This window comes from Rhamphochromis longiceps, linkage group LG8 (genome assembly GCF_057381845.1).
Source record: "Rhamphochromis longiceps isolate RC_006_pf linkage group LG8, R_longiceps_female_GT1.1, whole genome shotgun sequence".
Lineage (NCBI taxonomy): Eukaryota > Metazoa > Chordata > Actinopteri > Cichliformes > Cichlidae > Rhamphochromis > Rhamphochromis longiceps.
This window is the reverse complement of record NC_140564.1, coordinates 10,421,789-10,445,979: the sequence shown is the minus strand read 5'-3', so window position 1 is coordinate 10,445,979 and position 24,191 is coordinate 10,421,789. Positions and strand designations below refer to the sequence as shown.

The 24,191-nt window shown below is 40.8% G+C and overlaps 3 protein-coding genes and 1 long non-coding RNA gene across 6 annotated transcripts; 2 read left to right on the top strand and 2 right to left on the bottom strand.

The window, feature by feature from the left end:
• Positions 1 to 631: 631 nt before the first annotated feature.
• On the top strand, positions 632 to 3,154 carry LOC146663101 (uncharacterized). The gene is made up of 4 exons (XR_014912903.1): positions 632 to 895; positions 1,270 to 1,422; positions 1,793 to 1,880; positions 2,471 to 3,154. It is a non-coding gene; the product is annotated as an uncharacterized LOC146663101 (long non-coding RNA).
• Positions 3,155 to 4,760: 1,606 nt separating this feature from the next.
• Positions 4,761 to 9,743, bottom strand: mrpl38 (mitochondrial ribosomal protein L38). Of its 2 annotated transcripts, none has more exons than XM_085415718.1 (9): positions 9,634 to 9,743; positions 8,349 to 8,537; positions 8,112 to 8,243; positions 7,826 to 8,028; positions 7,664 to 7,736; positions 7,475 to 7,520; positions 6,086 to 6,244; positions 5,147 to 5,283; positions 4,761 to 4,999 (listed from the first exon to the last, which is right to left on the bottom strand). In XM_085415718.1, the coding sequence occupies exons 1-9, from the start codon at positions 9,716 to 9,718 to the stop codon at positions 4,863 to 4,865; spliced, it is 1,161 nt and encodes a 386-aa protein (XP_085271844.1). In that variant the 5' UTR covers positions 9,719 to 9,743; the 3' UTR covers positions 4,761 to 4,862. The 2 variants fall into 2 exon arrangements, with proteins under 2 accessions (XP_085271844.1, XP_085271845.1); XM_085415719.1 differs by having other exon boundaries at positions 7,826 to 8,047; positions 8,170 to 8,243.
• A 310-nt stretch (positions 9,744 to 10,053) lies between these two features.
• trim65 (tripartite motif containing 65) lies at positions 10,054 to 15,645 on the top strand. Of its 2 annotated transcripts, none has more exons than XM_085415716.1 (8): positions 10,054 to 10,180; positions 10,561 to 11,012; positions 11,140 to 11,235; positions 11,363 to 11,593; positions 12,522 to 12,690; positions 12,782 to 12,871; positions 12,972 to 13,189; positions 13,570 to 15,645. In XM_085415716.1, exons 2-8 carry the CDS (start codon positions 10,563 to 10,565, stop codon positions 13,876 to 13,878), a joined length of 1,563 nt encoding a protein of 520 aa, XP_085271842.1. In that variant the 5' UTR covers positions 10,054 to 10,180; positions 10,561 to 10,562; the 3' UTR covers positions 13,879 to 15,645. The 2 variants fall into 2 exon arrangements, with proteins under 2 accessions (XP_085271842.1, XP_085271841.1); XM_085415715.1 differs by having other exon boundaries at positions 10,103 to 10,214.
• Positions 15,646 to 15,730: 85 nt separating this feature from the next.
• Positions 15,731 to 23,717, bottom strand: wbp2 (WW domain binding protein 2). Its single transcript, XM_085415717.1, has 8 exons — positions 23,500 to 23,717; positions 22,329 to 22,437; positions 21,781 to 21,916; positions 21,370 to 21,462; positions 21,136 to 21,282; positions 20,929 to 21,051; positions 19,787 to 19,863; positions 15,731 to 16,944 (listed from the first exon to the last, which is right to left on the bottom strand). The coding sequence occupies exons 1-8, from the start codon at positions 23,556 to 23,558 to the stop codon at positions 16,897 to 16,899; spliced, it is 792 nt and encodes a 263-aa protein (XP_085271843.1). The 5' UTR covers positions 23,559 to 23,717; the 3' UTR covers positions 15,731 to 16,896.
• Between the last annotated feature and the right edge of the window lie 474 nt (positions 23,718 to 24,191).

The window sequence follows — 24,191 nt, the reverse complement described above, 5'->3', positions numbered from 1 at the left end:
AATGTAATATCTGAAATAGCACAAAAAGAAATGAATAAATAAACAAATAAAAGATTCACATGAATAAGAGGAGCCTATAGAGATTCTATATAGCTGTTTGTGCAAAAGCAAAATGTCTTCAGCACCACACTGAAAAAAAGGGACTGGCCATCTCTTGGATTTATGTAAGCATCTTGCATGTATTTAACACAATTACCTCATGTTTTAAAGATAAATGTAACTATATAGTGTAAAAACTACATGATATGCAGAAAGGGTGTATTAAATTGTTCATATCATGTTCAGGTGAAGTAAGTCAATAAGATAGCAACGTTAAATCTCGTGAAACCACGCGTGATTTCATCTCGCGGGCTTTGGATCGTGGTTCAAAAAAGGCATCCATCTCAGTCAAGTCGAGTAGCCAACTCTACGTTTTTGGTATGTCTTGATTTTTTTAATTAATATTTACCATATTTCAGCCAAATGTAGTTAAACGTCTAGAGTGTCGCCATGTAACATGCTAAAAAAGAGCCGTTAGCTTATTTGCTGTTTTATCTGTTGTCAAAGAATTGGCGCTTTTTCATTTGAATTTGTCTTTGGCACAAGAGCCGTAATATCACATTAAACCTAATTATGAGGCGCTCATAACATAATTTGGTTTTCTGTGTGAATAGATTTGCCAACTGACTCTTCAGTTACATTGTGTATTTACTGCACCGTGGTGTTAGTGAGATTTTGGACATTGAACAGCTTTAGCTAATATCATTAGCGGCATTATGCTAGCTTACATCCCTACCCCTCCTGCCCTCACCTGCTGTCCTTTTCTTTTTGTTTTTTTTGCTGCACATTGAGAGACCACATCTATTCTGCATTTCACCAGGAGTCAGCTGATGGATTGTGGGTTCAAGGTGTTATGGTAAGAAAGTATATTCTATTTTCGCTTAAGGTTTCTGTAACTTAATTATAATAGGTTTTGTATAATTATTAGGTGCATGCATACTCAAATAGACCACCCTATTAATACAACTGAGAAATCCAAAATCTGCCATAGGTTTAACTTATACCTGTATGTATTGTCAGAAAGGTGATTACTGGACTCACATTAATGCACACTTGAACTAAAATGAGGTTGTAACTTGTGGGTTCTTGGGTTGCAAATCAGAAACAAACATCTTTGGATTTTTTTTAATCCCATAAGATCTGGAAACACAGTTTTTATTCAACAAAACATTACTGATTAACCAAGCACAGTGCCTGCTGTTATTTCAAAATTTCAAAATGTTATTTCAGATAAAATGCAGCATTCCAGTGCATCCCAACCATGCCTTTACAGTCAAGGTTTCTGACGGAGCTGAGTTTCTCTCTGACAGTCTGCTGAAAGTGTTTGCAAAGTGATCGGGGGAACAGTGCACAAAGCTAAAGGATGTAGCTGCCATGATGACAGTAAGAACTTTAAAATTCTTTAACTACAAAGTGTATATGTATTGCATTAGGTCAGTAAAAGATTTTTATGCTGCATCCATTGAAACAGTCAACTATTACCTGTGAGTACTGATTCCACTGAAAGGATGCCATTCTTTTTTGTCATGCATTTACTGGCCCACTGAGAAAAAATTATCTTTTTTAAAAAATAAATGTTCTGGAAACTATATATCCATAAAGTTGATGTCAAACAGGAATTTTTGATATTGCTTTGTAGATGCTGGTGTTGCATGTTGACTGGTTTAAAAAGTCAAGTTTTTGTCTGGGATCATTTTCTTCTGTGCTACTGAAAAGTTCACAAATCTCTGTTTTCTTTGTTATAATACTTTAGGATGACATTAATGCTCAAAGGGAGTCTCATCAAAGTGCTCCGCATCTGTGTGAAAGACAATTGCAATATCTTGGTGCAGGAGTTCATGGTGAGTATTTTATGAGTAGATTGTGGCTTTGCAACATTTTAAAATGCATTTAGTTATCCACTTGATCCTCATTGGACTGGTTAGGACCAGTAGTCCTCTTTAATAATTTGAAGTTCACATGAGGCCTAGTAGTGAACTCGGCCGCCGGCCCTTGAGGCCCCACCCCTACCCCTGTATTAGGGGTCACATCAGTGTGAAAAAACTTTAAATTTGTCATTCTAGTGAACAAAGGAAAATCCCACCAGTATTTACATTAGCTTTTGTTTGAAAAAAAAAAAAAAAGACCAACTGACCAACAGCTAACCAAATTGTGGGGCTGAAAGTCTAAATTCTAACATCTTCTGAGTGACATAACCTGGATTTCTGATGGGCCGGTGTCTTTCTAACAAAAACTAATGTAAAGCATTTGAAATTATTATGTTTTTCACTCTCTCTTAGAAACTCTGTTAGACCATGAATGGCAGCATGGCAGGCCACTCTTTGGCTATAGCTATTTACTATGGTTTAAATTACTCTAACATTAGAACTGGTAGATTCAAAAGAGATGAGTTTAAAAGGGAATCTTAAAAAAATGTTTTGTGTTTAACCAGGACTTGACTGAGGCCACTGCACAGATTGAGAAAACCACAATGAACATCTGTCTCCAGAGATGCGCCAGGCAATGACTTTTCTGATGTTGGCATCATCATCGAGGGTATAGTAGTTCTTCAAGATCTGGATAACGTGACCTTTGCAGTAGCCATGCTGTTTGGACCTTTTTTATTCCTTCAATATGAGTTACCCATCACAGCTCTGCTACACTTTTGAGGTGATTCATTGGGTGGTAATGGAGTTGGATGCAACTCAGCTCTCAAGAAAAGCTCACAACTAAGACAAAACTGCTCCTGTAACGAAGCTCACTGTTATGCATGTGAGGTGACCAGCTCTAGGTGAGAGGACATTTAAATCTCACACTTGTTCTGCTGCATTTTTGAAGCTCAATTCCAGGAGCAGATCGCAGGGTTCATTTTTATATACTCTGCAACTGCCATGAGGACAAGCCGTTTTTGTTGTTGTTGTTTGTTTTTCCTTTTGCTCTGTACAAGTTCTCTGTTTGTCTGTTTGGCAGCATTTTTCAATTTCTGTTTGTATTTTTTCTTTCTTTTACTAGTGAAGAGATGTAGCGTGAACAGTTATACAGTCTAAATATCCCATATGGGTCGTGTGAAATGGTATTTTCAGTTTCATTCAGTTGAAGTAAGGAACGTTGAATATTTCTAAGTGTGCTGTTTTGAACCAAGATGTCACAGTATGATCAGTGCTGTAATTTTTGACAGTCACTGTATCAATGTTATTTTTGCATCTCTTGAATAAAGGTTTTGACCTGCAAGTGCTAATTTCTTTAGTTGTTGGGGTAAAATGGGTAATGTTAATAGGAAGGTGTTTGCCAATTCAGTAACCTAATTTAATGTTAATGGAAACTAACATTTCCTCAAATTGTTTAGTTATAATTGTTGTTTAACTGAATCTTGACGTCAGAGGCCTTAAATAGAATGTTTTGTATTGTCCTGTAACATTTTTCAAAAGAAACAGTCCAATTTCTTTGCTGTGATTGATTCCAGAGAACACGGAAGAACTGACATTATTTAACTGTTGATTTATGTAGATTCAGTGGAGGAGTAATGTCAGTTTAATTCTTTACCTACTGTCAATGCAGTGAAATTAGACATTTTGTTTTTAAAGGTTACTGGTGGATGCCAGCAACCATCTTGGAAGAGAACAATACAATCTGTTATAAGGCCTCCATTTGAAAATTGTGTATTTGATACTAGAATATAATAGCAAAATGTAATTTGAAGATAACATGTAGTATTTAAGTGACCAAGTAGTATTGGGTAAAAGTTATTGAATGGTGTTGGGATAAAGTGAAAAAATTGTGAAGGATTAAAATATTCCAAGAGCTCAAATTACTTCATCAAAACATGTTTAAGTCACATTTTATCAACACAAATTGCACAGGTTTATTGAACATGAATAAATTGTGTTAATTTAACTCAATTGTTTAAGTTGCTGCCAAAGCAAAACATCTGTGTGCAACAAATGTCCACCATTGAATTAAGTAAATCCAACAACATATTTTTTTCAGTGCACCATGCATTCAGATCACAATTCTGATTGCAAAAGCTGCCAGAAAGGACCACATTTAAAAAAAAGAAAGAAAAATAGATGTCTGGTTCTGCCCTCTGTCTATTATTGTAGAGTTTTTAAAGCATCTTGAGGCATCTGTTGTTGTCATCTGTTGCTATGTAAATAAAAATGGAATGAAATTAATGTGCAATCAATCAAAACTGGCATAAAACAGACACATGAGCAAAGATCCGCAGCTATTATTGCTAAGAATTTACAATCAAATATGAGTCATAGTTAAAATAAGGTTCCTGAAAAGTTCTGACTCATCAGTGTGGTCTCTGGGGATTTTAACTCAGCAGTGCCATCTGCTGACATTTCTTTGAATGCTTCAGTATACACAAAATTAGGGATAATTACTCAACATTAGAGCAACTGCAGCAATAAAAGTTTATAGTATCAAGTATGAATAAATGTATCTTTTTCTAGACGGGCTTTTAGACAAATTTTTGGTCTTTGACATGAACGTCTCGTGGGCTTAAAACTATAAAAATAAATAAATAAATAGTTGAGGCATAAAAATGTTACTTCTATCACATTTTGACTCCACATGTACCTGCTTCTTATTGAGCTGTTAAATGTTGCTGACTTATATTTGGTGTTGCTGGCTGGAAAAATCCCTGCCAGATTATCATTAATAAAATGCTGATAATTGATGTTTAGTGAGTATAAAATGTTTGTTTTTTGGCAAAGGTAAATAAAATGCAGCCCCAGTGCAGCTGAAAATTGCTTTATTTTTACAATCATGACATAAATATGGCAAACATAATTCCACATTGTTGTTGCTGTTTCCTCAAATGTGCATGTGTCTGATAATCAGTATATCCCATAGGTGTGCTCTTTCCCGTCTCTGTATCTGTCCAGGTAGCGTAGGGGCTGCCGGTGAGGGTATTTGACCTGTGGGGGGTGGTACACTGGAGGCCTGATGAACTCAAACACGGGCTCCCTCATGTCTGCAGGAGAAGATGCAGGAAAGCAGACTGTTAAACTCACATTACCAGCTGCCACACAAATCCTGGCCCAATTTAGATGAACACGTTAGAGGTGGGAAACAAGTTCCAGCATGTATTGTGTTGTCTTTTTCCCACACCGTGACTCACTTAGGGTGTTGTGAAAGGTATCTGTCACAGATTGATCCCACTGGCATTGGAAGAAGGCCAGACCCACAGGAGTCATGTTGTCCTGGTACTTTCTGTAGAAATCCACCGTTTTAAACGTGCGCTGCACCAGTGATTGGCTGTGTGGAGAGACGATACATGCTCAGTGCGTTTTTAGGTATCACACAGGATTAACAGTTATGTCCCCACTCAATACATTTTTTAATCCAGGAGGTGTTTAGAGTATTTGTGCTAAATCGAGCTAAAGTCAACATGTCAAGACAATTGATTTTATTTATTAAGGTTTGTGGTATACTAGGAGCATCAGCCACTTGTCTGAAGCATATTTAATATGGCAGAGTTTTTTTTTCCAGCATTTGTGGTCTGCAATAACACGTCATAATTCAGGTCCTATATAGTGATTGTGCGATGCTAGTATTTTACAGAGAGATCTGTATCTCTATCTATCCATTCATCCACATGGTGGTTGCCCCACAGAAACACAAGTTTTGCTTTTAAATTTCCGTCCTCTGCTATGTGTCTGAGATCACCATGTTATCTATATGGTATCTCAACACTTAATGACATTTTAGAGTCAAGAGTAGAAAAACTCAATGTAGCAGAGTGTTTATAGCAACCAGCCTGAGAGTTTGGCTTACATGGGTTACTCGCGCATAAAATGACCTCTAAATTTGAATTGTGTTTAGTATATGTTGTAGTATATCCATCACTACAACCGCACATATATGCCAGGTTTGGGTGGTTCGGGAGGCAGTTGCTAATGCTACACTGAGATTAGTGTTATTCCTACCTACTGAGCACAACACATTTCCTAGTCACAGGTATCTTGCTGTAACTTGCTGTTGGGATGGACTTTGTTATTGTTGTAACTCCATCCAAAAAGAATACATCATCCACCACTCTGATTAGTGTACTACTCACCATGGCGAGGGCCTGATGTTTTCCTGGAAGTTGATGGGCCCATCCTGCTTGAAGAGCACGTAAATATAGCGATGGAAGCCTGTTCCTCTGGCAGGGAAGGGTGGCAGGTAGTGACACAGCTCCTCACCAGCCTGGACTGCTGCGCCCGGTATGTTCCCCCTGCAGAGACATGGATCATTCGAGGAATCCATGAATAACTCGAAACGAGGTTTATTTAGCTTAGATTTAAACTTGAAGTGAGAAATCAATGACAGTAAGCCAACCAGCATAAAGTGAATGGACTGTAAGTTTTTTAGTGCTCATCCAGATGATCTGACCAATCAAAACATCTTACACTTCAAGTTAAGAGCAGAGAACAAAGCTCTGTTTTATTCCATTTCCTTTTTAGGGTTCGCCTTGCTGGGGAGCAAACAAATGCCCTATTTATTAGTTTGTCACCAGCTCCACCTTATGAGCCTCAGTCTGAGCACCACCTGTGTGTGACCTTTGGCACAGATTTTTTTTTTTTTTAAATCTCTGAAAGTCTACCGCAGCGATGGAACACAATTCTTTCAAAAGTCACTCCATCATTTGGTGTTTGGTTTCTGTTGGTAGAAAGCAGTTTCAAAATCTCTCACAGGTGTCACACCTTATTATTGAGTGTTCCTCAGTCCTGACAGAGACCACTCAAGTAAACACAGAAAGGTTTATTTGCAGGATAAAACTGATTACGCAGAACAAACACGTACCAATTTGACTGTGTCCTCAAGCAGACCAATACATGTGGAAAATACTAGTGTAAGAGGATGAAAACCCTGCTCCCACAGCAGAACACAGCCACCAGATTCTCTTGCTGAAGGGGTTGTGCAGGAGTTGTATCCTCAGTTGGCCACAAGATGTCTCTTTTTACACAGAAACTGTACTTACTACACTGATCAGAATCAGAATCATTTAATAATCAATATGGAAATTATGTACTTTGATTATAAACTAGTTTTGACATCTAAATCTTACTCCTGTGAGACAAAGCTCTGTAAATGCAGCAGTCTGCACCATGAAGCTCACACAGTTAAACAGTGCGCCCCAGGGTGGCTGTGGCTACAATGTAGCTGCCATCACCAGTGTGTGAATGTGTGTGTGAATGGGTGGATGACTGGATATGTAAAGCTCTTTGGGGTACATGGGGACTAGTAAAGCGCTATATAAATACAGGCCATTTACCATTTACCATATGTTTTGTGAAACTGGATGCTCAGATTTAGTGGGAAACCTTATACTTTGGAAAATTAGATCAGTAAATTGATCTTGTTGACTTAGGAATTATCTGATTGCACTTTTGAACCTCAGCATAAACACAACATGGTCAGCATATAGTTTTAAAGCTTATTTGACTGGTATGAGACTACTCACACAAGCCAGTGGATGTATTCTGCCTCGTTATCTTGAAGATGCTCATCTGAGGGGGGGAAAAAATTGTACTTAATTTGGACAGTCTGCAAAAGTAAAGAATCCTTCAGTTACTTGTGTGGATTCACTTTTAAACGTATTAAAAGACAGCCAGTCATTCTTAGGACTGTCCACTGATCATTTTGTGTGTACCTGGACAGGTAAGCAGGAGGGTCCACAGGGAGCCCTCCTCTGCATTGAAGCTGATCTGTGGTGCCGTCGCTGCCTGGAGGACCACAAAGAACAGAAAGAACATGATGCAAGAAGATTTATAAAAGGTGTGGGGGGACATAGAATCAAAATCTCTTAACGTACCTCAGTGGGTGTCAGTTGATTCCCATAGTGCACATGAGTGCCGTTATCCTGGCTGTAGCAGACCTTGAGTGTAACCTGAGGTAGAAAATAAGCCATGGGGAAGAGATCTCTGAAGACCCCATAGTGGTCCGCAAGTCTTTTAACATGAAACGGCCCGGTTGTCTTCTCCCAAGTTTCCTGCACTTGATCCAGAGGGATCTTAACTGGTGGACAACAAGGAACCTGTTACCACAGGGTACCAAAACAGAGCGACAGGAGAATTCGTTAGAAACTGATGTAAGCTTACACGTGCGCAGACGAGACGCCCGCTCCAGCTCGACGTTCTTCTTGTTCTCCTTCATCACCTGCCTCTTCTTCTTTACTTCTTTGGTCCTGCAGGGTTGATAGTAGGGCAGTCCGATGTCCACTCGCTCTGCGCCTTCAAACACAACAGAATTCTTTCGTGCTATCTGGAGTTTTTACCATTAAAAAAATGACATTTACAAGACATCACATTGCCCCGATGTTCACTCCATCATCTCACCGTGCTCAGGGTCAGCGTTTTCCACGTAGCTCCTGTAAGTCTTCCACCATACGTCCTTGTTCCTCGCCTCCGCCGCTTGCCTGAAGTAACGATTGTAGCTGCGATACTTCTCTACCGACGCCAGGTTTTTAACATCAATCTCTTCATTTGGCATCGGGCCCAAAGGAGGAACCCGTTTGCAGAGGAATGCTGGAAACATCCCAAACAGTTAGACACATCGCTTTTGAAAATGCTACATCTTTAAATGGTAAAGTGATAGTGTACAATAGTGATCATAGATGGTGATTCACATTTACTTTTCCAGATGCTGCGCTGTTCTATTTCACCTAATTTGTATTCATTCTGCACCAAAGTATGTTTCTGTGCCTTTTGATTGTCAAAGCTACTGATTTCCCAAATCTGAGTGGGGAGGTGGAAGAATCCATTACATTTTGATACCACGCGGATGACTTTGCCTACATCTGTGAAGTACACAGATGTAGGCATTGCATCCTCAGCGCCTTTCTACTTTGTAAGCAAGGCTACGTAAAAATTATGGGCCAAATGTGAGGAAATGTGGTGGAGAGAAAGAACAAGAGCATGCATTCAAATCCCCTTCTTTAAAATTGAAAACAATGCCTTTAGGGTCTTGGCAGAGGATCAGACAAATGTCATGAAAAGTGAGGATCAAGTTAATTAACTGGGCAGTGTAGTGCCTGTGGGCGAGTCAGACTTTGGAGGAAGAGCACCCCTCATTTCTCTTTGTGTTATTTATCAGCTTGTTGCTGGTTTTACAGCATGACTGAAAACTGCAAAACAAATGGAAATGTGCAGAGGACATTTTGCACTCCGAGTCAACTGTCAGCGAGTGATGAGTTCACTGTCTCGTACTTTACCTGTTTATTCTAAGGCAGATATCTTTGCACCTTTATAACTATGGCTGTGAGTATTTACTGATAACTATATTAGTCACTGGATAATGGCACAGCATACACTTTGCAGTTCAAAATTAAGAAGAAGAAAAAAACAGTAGCAGCTAATTTCCAGAAAATAATGTAACTGATGTATGAGCCGTTTAGCATTAAATGTGTTGACACTCTTACAACACCTCAGTTGTTTTCCTGATCAATGTTTAGCTTGACCAAATTTATTCGTCACATTTGTTTATGAGATTTCTACCATGTCTGTAAGGGGACAGCGTGCATCAGGGCTCTGCTGCAACTAATATAACCTACCGAAATATTTTCTATATTCAAGACGTTCAGGAAGTATTTTAAAAATTGCCAAATACAGATGGACTCCATACCTGTCGTGACAAATGCCCTCGCATTATTGACCCCTAAATCTGTCCCGGTCCGTAAAGCAGCAGCACATACTGTGCGCAGCGCCATCTTGGAATGACTTTCCCCGCCCCTACTTTTTTTTCTTTTTTTTAAACAGAATACGGTGGCCGAGAGGGAAAAAAGAAAAGAAGACACTTAAAACTGAATTATGCAGTCATATACATTATAACATTAAAATTTAATACATAAAAAAATTATGTATATTATGTAAAAAATTATGTAAGGATTTTTGAGGCGAATGTTTCAGTAAATATCTATTCTACATTAATTAAAGCTAAATAAAGCAAACGATTGACATAAATTAAGTAGTATTGCCCTCGCAACTTCACAGCGGAACAGTGTTACAGTTTGTCTCATAGCATACAAAATACAAAATATATGGGTCTTTTTTTAATTTCATTGGTTTCTCGAAAGCACGTGAAGGCGTCCCTTTTTGCGTCATACGTCATCCGGAACGCTTCATCTAGCGATATTCATACAGTGTTCTGCATGAATCTATCTGTTTACGTGGTAAGAATTATTTTTTTGGTACAGCATCTTACTGGTGAGTGTGTAATGGTGCTCTGTTTTAAGATATCTTTTGACCATTTTAATATGTTGACGAGTATTTGTTTGTAACAGTCCGCGCTAACGTTGAATGACTTGAAAGCATGCTAACGCTGGCTAACATTAGCTTTTCCGTTCACTTGTGTGGTAGCTGACATTAGAATCTGGGACTGCTGCCTTCCTGCTCGCCTGTTATTTTTCCCTATAAATGTTAAGCCAGTTCATAAAGAATATTTTCCTGCCCAAAAATAAAATTGTTTTCTTTAAAAAAACGAAATGAAGTTGTTTGTCTCGAAAGGTGTCATATTATGGTTAACCTCAGCCTTTTTTGTTTCCCTCTACAGAGATGTCTGCCATGTCTTCAGAGATGGAGTCTCAGAATGCAAACCTAAACTGTTCCATTTGCCTGGAGTTCTTCCGGTATCCTGTAACCATCCCCTGCGGTCACACCTTCTGTAAAAGCTGCATCAGCAAGCACTGGGACATTAAGAGCCAGTCTGACATTGGCCCTCAGTGCCCCATCTGCAATGAGGAGTTCAAAATTAGACCTGTCTTGAGGCGTAATGTGTCCTTGTCGGTCCTGGCAGAGACTGCAAACAGCGCTGGCCCCTCATGTAGGGATGCTCTGGTGAGAGGAGGTGAAGGGGCCAGAGCCATGCTGCTGTGCGAGCGCCATAAAAAGCCTTTGGTTTATTACTGCAGGCAGGACAAAAGGTCTGTGTGCAACGAATGTGAAAAGTCAGAGTGCATGAACCACGAAAGGGTCATATTGGAGGAAGAAAGGGAAACTCAAGAGGTATACAAACACAAAGCCTCTGCAGATTTAAAACTGGGAGTGGATTATAGATGATGATTATCACATATTTGTATGACTGTGAAAGAATAAATGATTTTTTTCTTGACTTGATATGTTTTCATTACAGCTGCTGCTGGAAAGGAAGAATACAGACGTGGGGAAACTGCTTGAAGAGACGCAGAAAAGTATAAATGACTTGACTGAGAATATCAATCAAGCTAAGGTAAACTCTCACTTTAAGCCTTTGTAAATGCTTCGCAAAAGGAGGCTTTTAAGTATAAAAGAAATCGAAAGCGTGTGCCCAAATGAACCCAAGCAACTATTTTACACAGCATATTTTAAATTAACAGGTAACTCTTGAGCAGACGTCAGCCTGGGTGAACGCCAAGTTTTCTAACCTGATGAAAATCCTGTCCGAGAAGCAGGAGGCAACAGTGCTTTTTATTGAGGTGGAAAAGCAGGCAGCCCTCGCGGAGGCAGAGGCGCGGCTAACCGAACTCAGCGAGCAATCCCGCCTGCTCAGAGAGCGCCAAGACCAAATTGCGGCACTACATGACCTCCCTGATACTGACCTCATCAGGGTTTGTATCCCTTGCCTTTACACATTTGGGAAGGGGAGGATCTGGTTTTTTATTTTGGTTCATTTTATAGTCCCAGTAGTTTACAAAGGTAAGTATGTGCAGGTTGCTGTTTCATGTAACATGCACAAGTGGATGCGTAGAGCTTTCAGCAAGCTTCCTACTGCTGGATGGCTGCACAAGCATTTTTTTTAAATAACGAAATGTGGGCTTAATTAAACAACACGAGGCTGGTATCTGCTCAATCACAGAAAACCTCAGTGTTTCGCTTCTTTCGACTACAAAGTTTATCAGAGTTGCGGCCCAGGCCTTGTCACGCCTTTCCTATGAGCCACGTAAAAAGAACATTGAGTGTCACAAGAGACATCTTGGAAAATTAATGTTTACTTTATTTGTTATCTCATTAAGAACTTTCCACATAAGTTTATTTTGTCAGATTTTAGTTCCAGGCCAGTGAATGCAGCATGATACTTATTTTGTAAGTTATAGTCTCCCCTTTGCGCTCGATCTGTCTGGTTTGAAAGGCACTGAGAAAATATTCCAACTCTCAGCTTCACAGCAACGCTTTCCTGACCAGTGGGAAACATCACAATGGCGTCTTTTACATATCGACAGTGTGTGGGCCAGACAAGTAGAGGCATTATTTGAGCCAGCTAGGGCAATAATTACACCGTTTAACAGAAACGATGCCTGAAACCTATTAACCACAAATTCTAGGAGCACACTGTAGAGGATCCAGACACATGTCATAATGTAATGAATGGCAGGTGATTTTGAATTGTCATTATAATTGAGTTTTTATTTCATTTAACAATTGCAGAAGCAGCTTAAACTCACTGTTTCAGCTGTAAGGTCAAACCAAAGTAATTAATCAGACATTGAAACTTTTGCCTATTCGTTAAAGCACTGCCTGAAACCCGCTTCTTCACAGGAATCATCGCACGTAGAAGTCCCGCGCTTCAAGGATATTTCCACAGATGTGACTTCGACCCTGCAGGATCGATTAAACGGCGTCACCGACATCCTCTCCCGAGTGTCTAAGCTGGTGTCTGAGGACCTGGAGAAAGCTGTGACCACCGCTGTGGGTCATGACAGAGAAGGTGACCTGTCACTAGGAAAGATGAAGCATCTTAGCTCGATCCGCCTTCAGACGGTCCTCATGTGTTCTCATGCATTGTCTTTGGTTTCCAGGTTCTCCTCAGGACAAGAGGCCAGTACTCGCTGTGGTTCCCAGCCCCGCTGCTCCGTGCCACCCTGTTGGGAAGGAGGGCCTCAGTGCTTGTGAGTTCTAAGAGACATTTTATAACTAAGGACCTCTAAAACTTTTCTAGATCACTGTTCCAGCTTTAATCTGCCTGATTCATTTTCTTCCTTCTTACAGACCGATGCTCTCTGACTTTTGACCCACGGACAGCCAATGGGCATCTAGTTCTTTCCCAGGAGAACCGCAGGGCTGAGCACTTGACATCAGGGCCACGCGCTGTCCCCGCTCATGAAGCCCGCTTTGATCACACCTGGCAGGTGCTGTGCTTTCAGGGATTCAAACACGGACAGCACTACTGGGAACTGGAGGTGTCCAAGCCTTGGGCCTACCTCGGGGTAAGGATATCATAATGCTGTGTAGGCTGTGGCTTTGTGACACATTGCTTTGTAGAGGGTCGCTAACGGGAACATTCTAGGTCCTGCCGAATAAATCGTTGATATGTATGTAGAGGTCATCAGAACTAATGATTCCATGCAGATTGTAGCTGCACGTATTCAGTCCACAACAGGTGGAAATCGGCATGTAACAAGCTCAGGAACCTAACTTGTGACCCACACATGTTACATGAACCTGCTCAATAGTAGATCCACTCTGTCTGATCAGTCGAGAATGTTTCAACAGATTTTCCTTATGTGTTATACAGGGATTCATTGTTCCCAGAGAAATGACCACAGGATGCTAATGTTTCACTTGTTCTGCGCATCTTCCTCCCTAGGTAACCTACGAGAGCATCCCCAGGAAGGAAAAGGGCAAGAGATGCATGGTGGGAATGAATGAACTGTCCTGGAGCCTGCAACTGGACGAGCACCAGCTCAGCGCCTGGCACAACGGCCGGCGGGAGACCATCCCCGGCAACTCCCATCACAGCCGCATCGGCATGCTGCTGGACTACGAGGCGGGTACGCTTACCTACTACGGAGCCGGCCAGACAAGGCTGCACGCCTTCCACTGTGCCTTCACCCAGGAGCTGTTTCCCGCCTGCTGGATAGGAGAGGGGGTCAGCATCACCCTCTGCTCTTCATGAGCGGACTTGTAGAAGAGGGGAACAAGTGGAATTCTAGGAATACTATGAATCATGGCCACAATCTGACTTGACATAAAGAACCCCCTCCCCCCGCCTCCAAACAATCTAGGAGCTTCTTTTAAATTCACTTTTCTCTTCTGGGACGACTGCCTTCCTGCATTGTTTTTAGTAGAAGAACTGACTTACTGGGATTTTCTTTCCTCTAACATGTTTGCCATTTGGTTTTGCATTGTCACTTACCACAATGTTGCTAAGGAAACCGTTTATATGCATACGTAAGGGGCTTTTAAAACGATTTGCAGTTTTAGTTCACACTAATTCATTTTTTTTAACATGTGATAAATAATGTTCATGTGTCCTATTTCAGGTAGGAAAAAAACAGTTACATTTCAGTGGGTCACACTTTTGAGCTTTCATTACCTAAAGCTTAGAAACAAGTGTCTCCTCATGAGACACTGAACTCTGCATACATGCTGGATTATGTCTTTAATTAGGGCACACACCCTTGTTGAAACAAATGTTCTTTTTTCCAAAATAGCATTACAATATATGCTGTGTGATTAGTGAAAAGATACCTACTGAGGTGGAGGTGAATGCATCAGTAATACTGTGTTGTTTCTGTGCCAGCACAGGAGGACAACTTGAACACACGGTCTTACACATGTCAGATTTGAGTATTTTTGATTCTGCCCTAAAGAAATGCACTTCAGGCTACATGAGAAGTTTCCTATAGGTTGGCGAGGACCTGTTACACTCATTCCATTTGAAAAACATGAATTGACTCTAAGGGAAATTTATGATTCTTTTTAGCAAAGGTGAAATTCGATACTGTCCTGACTTTATTTTTAAAGTTCAATTAAAGCATCATATTAGTAGATTCACCTATTGTATCAATTTGAATATCTTCAGTGACTTCACTCGGAAGTTATCTCATTCATATTTTCAGGAAACTTGAGGTCGGGGTTACCAAGACACAAACCGACAGAAAAGCATAATGGGCCCACTTTTGTAGCTTTATGTTCATCACACAGAGTGAATTGTATCAGATGGAAACTGATGAATATCCGCCTGTGCCAGAGCATATGTCCACATACAAATGAAAACAGCAAATGTAAAGGGATGCTTGGGAAAAAAATTTCAAGGCTCAGATGTTTAGGGTAAATATTGTACTCATACATGTCCAAACCTCATTGTGTTTTCTGATAATATTCACATGTATGCTGAGCTCATTCTACGGAAGTATGTGAGCTACTGTAGGTGAAAGAAAAATGTTGCAGGCTGTAGCGCTACTACTGAGAACACAACTGAAAATCGAAGGCTGCGTTATCACGTTGCGATCTGATCTTGACTGCACAAACAAATGGTGCCGACGGTTGACGGTGCTGAGCTGGAATCTGATGTATTGTGCTGGTGTGTGCATATTTTGGGGCAGATGATTTTTAGATTATGAGGGTTTACAAATCTTAGCTTAGCTGAGAACTTTTAGCACATTTAAAGTGGGTTACTGCTGTGGATTTGCACAAGTTTCCTGAAGATAAGGAACAGCTGAGGAAAAGCACATTTGGCTGTTTTGGCCTAATGATTGGGGGAAAACTTTCTGTCACTCTTCCTGCTGACTGTTGCGTATGTTTGTCAGAACTGCTAATGCACTATACTGTGGACTATTAAAACTTATGATAGCAATACTCTGCTGAAATAAAGACAGACACTCTGAATTCTTTATTAAAATCCAGTCCAATGCATACATGCATCAGTTGAGCTCATGCCTTGTTTTCTTACTCGAGTTGTTAATTATTCAATAAATTAGTTTGAATTAAATACAGAGCTTTATTTTTATTTTACACACAGCCATGACGGAGCATACAGGAACCCGATGCATAGCATTCTAAAAGTGCAAAGAATCAGCCGCAGATGTGCCACAGATACAGTATATAGATTGGAGACCGCAGAGGAAGGAAGAATAGAAGATGAGATACTCAGATTGGACCTCAAACTGAAGAGTAATAATCACGACCACAGAAACAAGAGTTCACTGATGGTTCTGTTTGTGTATACAATGTTAAAAATGCAGTGAAGATGAAAGCAGGCTGATGGTGAGTCTGACCGTGCGTCTTCTCTAACGTCTGGAAGCGTAATAAAATAGGGAGTGACATCATTGGGTGACTGCTTTGCTCTTGCAACATTATAAAGATAATCCCTCCTGGCAGTCGGTCCCTCCAAAAGCCCAGCCGTCCTCTCCCCTGCTCTAATCCAGGATCAGGGATTGGCTGCTGTGGCTCAACGCCGCTCTAATCTTTGTGGTCCGCTCGTCGGCCAAAACGCGTCAAAGCAGGTAGGGCCACCCTGCGACCCGCTCGTTAAAAAAGCTAGTTCTTCTTTAGGTTAGTGTTCTTGATAAAATAATGTTATTTTTAAGTCTACATATTAAAAGCCTGTACACACAAATAATAGAAAAATAAAATACTGCGTTCATTTCGCCTCTGGACAGGTTAGCAAAGTATTTACTATCATTTATCTGAGTCTAGTTTTATAGACAGTCACAGGACATCATGAGCACAGCTGAAGTTAAGGTTGCTGCACGATTCTGGGGAGGCTTCCAAGGCAAGAAATACTAAAATAGCTCATCAGGTTACAAGGTTTTAATCAAAAAGCCCTCAAAACCACTCCAAACACTTTGGCCTGAACAATCTGTTCTTCCTCAGAAATTGCTACCAACACTTCTTCTTTGCTACTTTACATCACGTAAAGGTGCATTTGAAGAGAATGAAGCTGATTACAATATATGAGTCGTTACAAGGAATGCAGGCTGAGGCGGGAAAGCAATTGGATGACTTTAAGGTTAGATCAAAATGGAGATGAGCTGGAAGGAGATTAGGATGAAAAAAATTGATTATCTTGGGGGGGGGGGGGAAAGAACATACTGGCCCTCCTACTGTCCGGTTAATGTAAGAGAAATAATGAGATCCAGCAGGATGGAAGATAGAGGACAAAGAGGAATGAGGGAGACATTAAGCAGGTCTATTGGTTCTTCTTGTCTTCTGGAGGAGAGTAGGGAGGAGGCTTGTCCTGGAAAGAGAGGAGAGTTTTGTTTTGAGCATGTGAAAGATGGTGCCATGTAAACAGAAGAGTAGGAACACACAGTGGTCTTGGATTACTGCCATTCACAGACTGAAGCTGTGGCAAACAACTGGCTTTTAACCCCATAAAACGTGGTTTTATCAGTGACTTCCACTTGCTGTAACACCTTAACCAGGTCATCCACTGATGTGGTTTCTGCATAGCTGCTAGCATCAGTGACTGTCTCACAGCAAAGTAGAGACAAAATAAATACAGGGAGTGCAGAATTATTAGGCAAGTTGTATTTTTGAGGAATAATTTTATTATTGAACAACAACCATGTTCTCAATGAACCCAAAAAACTCATTAATATCAAAGCTGAATGTTTTTGGAAGTAGTTTTTAGTTTTAGCTATTTTAGGGGGATATCTGTGTGTGCAGGTGACTATTACTGTGCATAATTATTAGGCAACTTAACAAAAAACAAATATATACCCATTTCAATTATTTATTTTTACCAGTGAAACCAATATAACATCTCCACATTCACAAATATACATTTCTGACATTCAAAAACAAAACAAAAACAAATCAGCGACCAATATAGCCACCTTTCTTTGCAAGGACACTCAAAAGCCTGCCATCCATGGATTCTGTCAGTGTTTTGATCTGTTCACCATCAACATTACGTGCAGCAGCAACCACAGCCTCCCAGACACTGTTCAGAGAGGTGTACTGTTTTCCCTCCTTGTAAATCTCACATTTGATGATGGACCACAGGTTCTCAATGGGGTTCAGATCAGGTGAACAAGGAGGCCATGTCATTAGTTTTTCTTCTTTTATACCCTTTCTTGCCAGCCACGCTGTGGAGGACTTGGACGCGTGTGATGGAGCATTGTCCTGCATGAAAATCATGTTTTCTTGAAGGATGCAGACTTCTTCCTGTACCACTGCTTGAAGAAGGTGTCTTCCAGAAACTGGCAGTAGGACTGGGAGTTGAGCTTGACTCCATCCTCAACCCGAAAAGGCCCCACAAGCTCATCTTTGATGATACCAGCCCAAACCAGTACTCCACCTCCACCTTGCTGGCGTCTGAGTCGGACTGGAGCTCTCTGCCCTTTACCAATCCAGCCACGGGCCCATCCATCTGGCCCATCAAGACTCACTCTCATTTCATCAGTCCATAAAACCTTAGAAAAACCAGTCTTGAGATATTTCTTGGCCCAGTCTTGACGTTTCAGCTTGTGTGTCTTGTTCAGTGGTGGTCGTCTTTCAGCCTTTCTTACCTTGGCCATGTCTCTGAGTATTGCACACCTTGTGCTTTTGGGCACTCCAGTGATGTTGCAGCTCTGAAATATGGCCAAACTGGTGGCAAGTGGCATCTTGGCAGCTGCACTCTTGACTTTTCTCAGTTCATGGGCAGTTATTTTGCGCCTTGGTTTTTCCACACGCTTCTTGCGACCCTGTTGACTATTTTGAATGAAACGCTTGATTGTTCGATGATCACGCTTCAGAAGCTTTGCAATTTTGAGACTGCTGCATCCCTCTGCAAGATATCTCACTATTTTTGACTTTTCTGAGCCCGTCAAGTCCTTCTTTTGACCCATTTTGCCAAAGGAAAGGACGTTGCCTAATAATTATGCACACCTGATATAGGGTGTTGATGTCATTAGACCACACCCCTTCTCATTACAGAGATGCACATCACCTAATATGCTTAATTGGTAGTAGGCTTTCGAGCCTATACAGCTTGGAGTAAGACAACATGCATGAAGAGGATGATGTGGACAAAATACTCATTTGCCTAATAATTCTGCACTCCCTGTAAAGACTGGCTGACCTTCTGCAGAATGATGCAGGTAGGGATGTTTCTGATGTTAATGGCTGATGGCCAATGCCTGTGCTGATTATTTTGCTTTTATTATGGTTTTTGTGTCAGGGGATAACACGAAATGTTACCCATGGAAAATATCTGACCTGATTTCTTTCCCACTGAAAAAAAATTTGATGTGATAATATATTGGTTATTCATCGTTAAATGGCATTTTAAGGCTGATATCTGTCAACTACATTGCTACATTTCAGTGTTGTACATTAACCGTAGCGCTGAAACAAATTACACATTTCTCCAAAGTGGTGAAGACGGCTGCATGAAGGGCATCTCCTCTCTGGAGCTGTTGTCCAGACAGTAGATTGCCCTTCTTGTTGCACGTTGAAGCTCTACTTGGAACCTTGTTAAGATCCAACCATGCAAAATATGATTTTCCAAGTGGTCTTAAACTTTGATCAGGACTGTAGCATCACACAGTTGGTGGAGATCTGCTGTCTGCGCATTAATGATATGAATCTCACATTCCACCACATCCCAAAACAAGGAATTTTCACCCACAGAACTGCTCACTGGATATTTTCTCTTTTTTGCTTCTTTCTCTGTAAACCTTAGAAATGGTTGTAAAGGAAAATCACAAATTCCCAACACCAAAATAAAATGACTTTTTTTTCTACACTGGTAAATTAATCTGACTTGATGCCCCAGCTTAAATTTAGCAATACGTTTAAAAATCATGCAAATACACTGCGCTAAAATACACTCCTCTGTATACAAAAAGGCCAGCACTTTTCAAATTATACACCAAATGAGTTTATTTTGGATCTGCAGTCACTGTTAGTATAGCAATACTAGCAATGACTACAAACAAACAGATGACAAATGGAAAGGAAATACAGCTCAATTCAAAGAGACATGGAAATTCAAACACTGTCTCACAGCCACTGAAAGAAAATCTTCGACAAGATTTACATTCTCATTTTAAAAAAAAACTTGTAAAGCAGAAACATGAAGGGCAGCTCACCTGCGGCAGGTACACATGTGTAGGGGGCAGTGTGGCACAGCTGGCACTCGCTGCTGCTTCAGCGGCTTTGGCCTCCGCTGGGAAAGCGAGTGAGACAAAGGAGGGGTTCATTAATTAAACATGGGTCTTACTAATAACCCCCGGGACATATGAGATGAGAGGTGCTAAACGCGCTGCAGGTACGACGGCCTTTGCATTGAGAGAGAAAAAAAAACGGCAGTTTAAAATCTCCATGACTTGCAGATAGCATTTTTCCAGCGCAAAGTGTTTTAAATATTTTGGAGATCTGACATTAGCTTATCTTTAACCTTAAATTCCTTAGTACAACATCTCTGTGATGCTGAATTAAGCTCATGTGATATCAGTGCAGTGCATTCATTGTTAGAAAGCAGGCAACATGTTGCCCTTCCTACTGCTTTATGTATCCAGGCCCAAACAACACAAAGTACTTCCAATAATGTACTGTATGCATCGCTTCAAATATCTTGAGAAAAAAAAAAAAAAACTATCCACACTTTCCAAACAAATTACTTTTCTTAGTTTTCAATTTAAAATTTACCTGTAATCATTCAATAAAGGAGAATATTTTTTAAAACAATCAAGGTCCACAATCTATATACCACTAAATATATACTAAAGACAAATGATTTTTTTACAGCAGATATTTCACTTGGTGTGGCAGGAAAAAGCAAAAATATAATGAAAGACATTTCATTAACATTATACTGGGTCTTGGTAAAGCTCTCCTTTTGTATATGTTCTGTATTCACATCTTGTTGCATGCTCAATCATCCAGGTAAGTAAATCTCCAAAAGTTGATTCTGTTCATCTGGACGTTGCGTTTTTCAGTAGGAGAAACATTTCTCCCACTGAAAAACGCAACGTCCAGATGAACAGAAACAATTTTTGAAGATTCTGTACTCACATATAATGTTTGTACATTTATGAAATGACAAAGGCATTCTATTCTTTTCTAACAAGACCTGTGTGAGCAGATCTGTTCCAACATGATATGTAAATGTTAAAGTATAAAATAGAGTGATGAACGCGTGCAGAAACTCAACATCCCTTTTTTCCTAATAGCATGATGTTTTTATTTAGGCTGTAGCTGAAGTCAGAGCTTCTCTACCGGAGATTTTCACCTGCTGCCGAGGAGGGGAGGTCTGGATCATGTGGTGGCTGCTGACCCAGAGGAGCAGAATAAGGAGGTGGAGGTATGTATGCTGCAGAGGCATCAAATGCTGGAGGAGTGGCGTAGAATCCATCTGGAGTCCGAGAACAGAGAGTTGCAGTTTAGTTTTCACTTTCACAAGATGTGGATCTAAGCTGACGACAATTCTGAAAAGCACCTGGAGGAGGAGGGTTAGGGTAGGAGTAGCCGGGTGGAGGTCCTGCTGGGTACATTCCATTAGCAGGTGGAGGTGGGTAAGCGTAGGCCCCATTAGCCATGTAGGGGCATCCACCAAAGCCAGCAGTTACAGGCTGACCTCTGGATGCTGAAAATGTGAGGCAGTAAATCGATTAATAAGTCCATGAAATATCAGGAACTGTACTATTTCATGTGTTCTGCTTTGTTAACATACCCTGAGCTGCAACCTGCAACATGTACTGGCCAAACTCTATGGCTCCTCCAACAGCAAAGATGAGCTTGAAAGTAGCACTGCCCTCCCAACCGCCTCCAAGAGAGATTCAAGAGAGGGCTTAGAGCAGGGGTGCCCAATCCCGGTCCTCGAGAGCTACCGTCCTGCAGCTTTTAGATGCATCCCTACTCCAACACAGCTGAATCAAATGGTTTGATTACCTCTTCAGCATGCCATCGTGTTTGGCAAAGGCCTGATAACAAGCCATTCATTTGATTCAGCTGTGTTGGAGTAGGGATGCATCTAAAAGCTGCAGGATAGTAGCTCTCGAGGACTGGGATTGGGCAGCCCTGGCTTAGAGACACAAGATGCTGCGTGTTCCATTACAGCATAACGGGGAAAAAGTACACCTACCTCCAGGCTCTGCATTGACTGTGCCCTTGATGTAATTGGCTCCCAGGACAGGCTGTTTGATCTCACAGCCCTTCATCAGGTAGAAAGGCATCATAAAAGACTGCAGCGCATCCCGCCCTTTAGCCACGAAGATCACCTGGGATTAAAAGAAGAAACAGCATCATATTAGCTCAGGGGTGGGCAATCTCAGTCCACGAGGGCCGGTGTCCCTGCAGGTTTTAGATCTCACCTTGGGTCAACACACCTGAATCACATGATTAGTTCGTTACCAGGCCTCTGGAGAACTTCAGGACATGTTGAGGAGCTAATTTAGCCATTTAAATCTGCTGTGTTGGTTCGAGGACACATCTAAAACCTGCAGGGACACCGGCCCTCGTGGGCTGAGATTGCCCACCCCTGTATTAGCTACTCCCAAACTAACCTTAAATGATAGTAATTAGAATGATGGAGTTCTGCTCTGCTAGTACGTGATGTGAATTGTGGCACCATTATGCCAGCACAAGGCTTCGGCTAAACAAAGAGGAAGACTTGGTGGTGTTGTCACTCACCCTGTATGGAGTCAGGTAGATGCTGCCCTTCTTGCTCTTTCTGAAGGCTTCGGGCAGCCTTTCCGTGTCACAAAAAACAAGCTCCACATTGTCATGGTTCATCAGCACACTAGATCCAAAAAGAGAAAGGAGACGCTGGAACCAGCTGATTGTAGGAACCAGAATTCTTTCCAACATTTTTTGTGTGCATCAAAAAGAAAATCTGTAATGTTTGTATAAGCATTTGACCTACTTTCATCTTAAAAGCTTAAAATGAGATCATTGGGTTATTGTGCAACCGTCCATTGCCTTTAGTACAAAGTACTATAGGCAGAGGATTAACATGCCATCTAGTGACAGAGCTTACTACAGGTTCCGGGTTAGCTCTAATGGGTTTATCATTACACTGCAGCATGTTCTAGAAGAAGCTGGCCATTATTTTTGACTCATGCTAATAAACAAAACAAATACTTTAGCACAGAGGCCAGGCCAGAGCGCAGACTGAAGGCTATGCAGCTATTGCATTGCAATATATGCTCAGCTATTCCTGCAATGAGGCGAAATAACGTTTTATCCTCGATACATTAGACTTATTACAACATTTAAAAACCACTAAACATTTATGTAATCCTAGTCTGCGGTGATGATATAACAGACTGAAGGGCCATATTTCGGCTAAGAGTCCGGGACCCGGTTCTGTAAGATGCGACGCGAATATTAGATTAGAAAAAATGACGTTGAAATAATTAACATAGCCATGCTAGTCGTGAAGCATTCAGAGGTTTATTTTGCATCGATTAGGAGCAACTCTTCAATTCGCACTATATCATATAAAAGGCTCTTTGTAAAAAGAAAAAAAATGATACTGTAGTTAAAAATGAAAGCAAAATTATTATTTCACGGTGTTCGACAAAAGCTTTTACACATATGTTTGTTTAAAAAAAATAAGCTACCAAATGCTAAAAGTTAGAAATTCAGTGCAGCGTTTACTGTGTGGCAGGTGTGTCTGTGTATTAACCGAATAATAATGTTGCATTTGCAGTGCTACTGATATGTAAACTATCTCCATGACATGTCAGAGCCACATTATTTTTGAATGAGTCTGGTGTGACGCTCGTCCCAAAGAGCGGGTATAACTTATCCGTGGCTGGTTAACTGTAACGGCTAGCTAACAGCTGCTAACTGACGTTACCTTTCACTGTTGTTGATGATGACACCACCGGACTCCGAGTGATTCTGATTCAGAGTCATGTCGACGGCCCTCCAGATTGTCTGGAAAAGATTAGATACTGTTTTATTCAGTCAGAAAAACGTATCCAAAGGCCTCTCTGGATCCTCGGTGACTTCCCTCCGCGCGGATAACGGTTGTTGTGATACAGAGCCAGCTGAGGTTGCCGCACCTGCCCTTCCGCCATACGTGTGAAACGCCCACCGCGTGACGTCACGCCCCTTTAAAAAGTCGGTTTGCCCTAAGCCTTTCAAAACATTCAGTCTGATTTTAAATATTTCTTTAATAAATTTACGATCAAATGTCTATGACTGAATGACGTTTAAATGACCGACACGAGCTCTACAAGGTTCTACCAATTGCAATATAGCTTCTAATAATAGTAATAATGCTAGAAAATCATCATATACGTAAGACTTTTAATGTGGCTAACTACGCCTCTATAGTTAGTAGTACAGTTAGATGTAAATAATAATAATAATAATATCAATTAATTAAAAAAGAATGAAAGACTTCTTTACATCATGAGTCTGGCTGATGTACCAGTTAGCCTAAATAGAAATGTATTCTTACTTAATTAGTATTATTACCGTCAAGGCAGGGTCAGCCTTACCTGTTTAAGGGACAGACAATTTATTTCAAGTGAGTCACAGGCA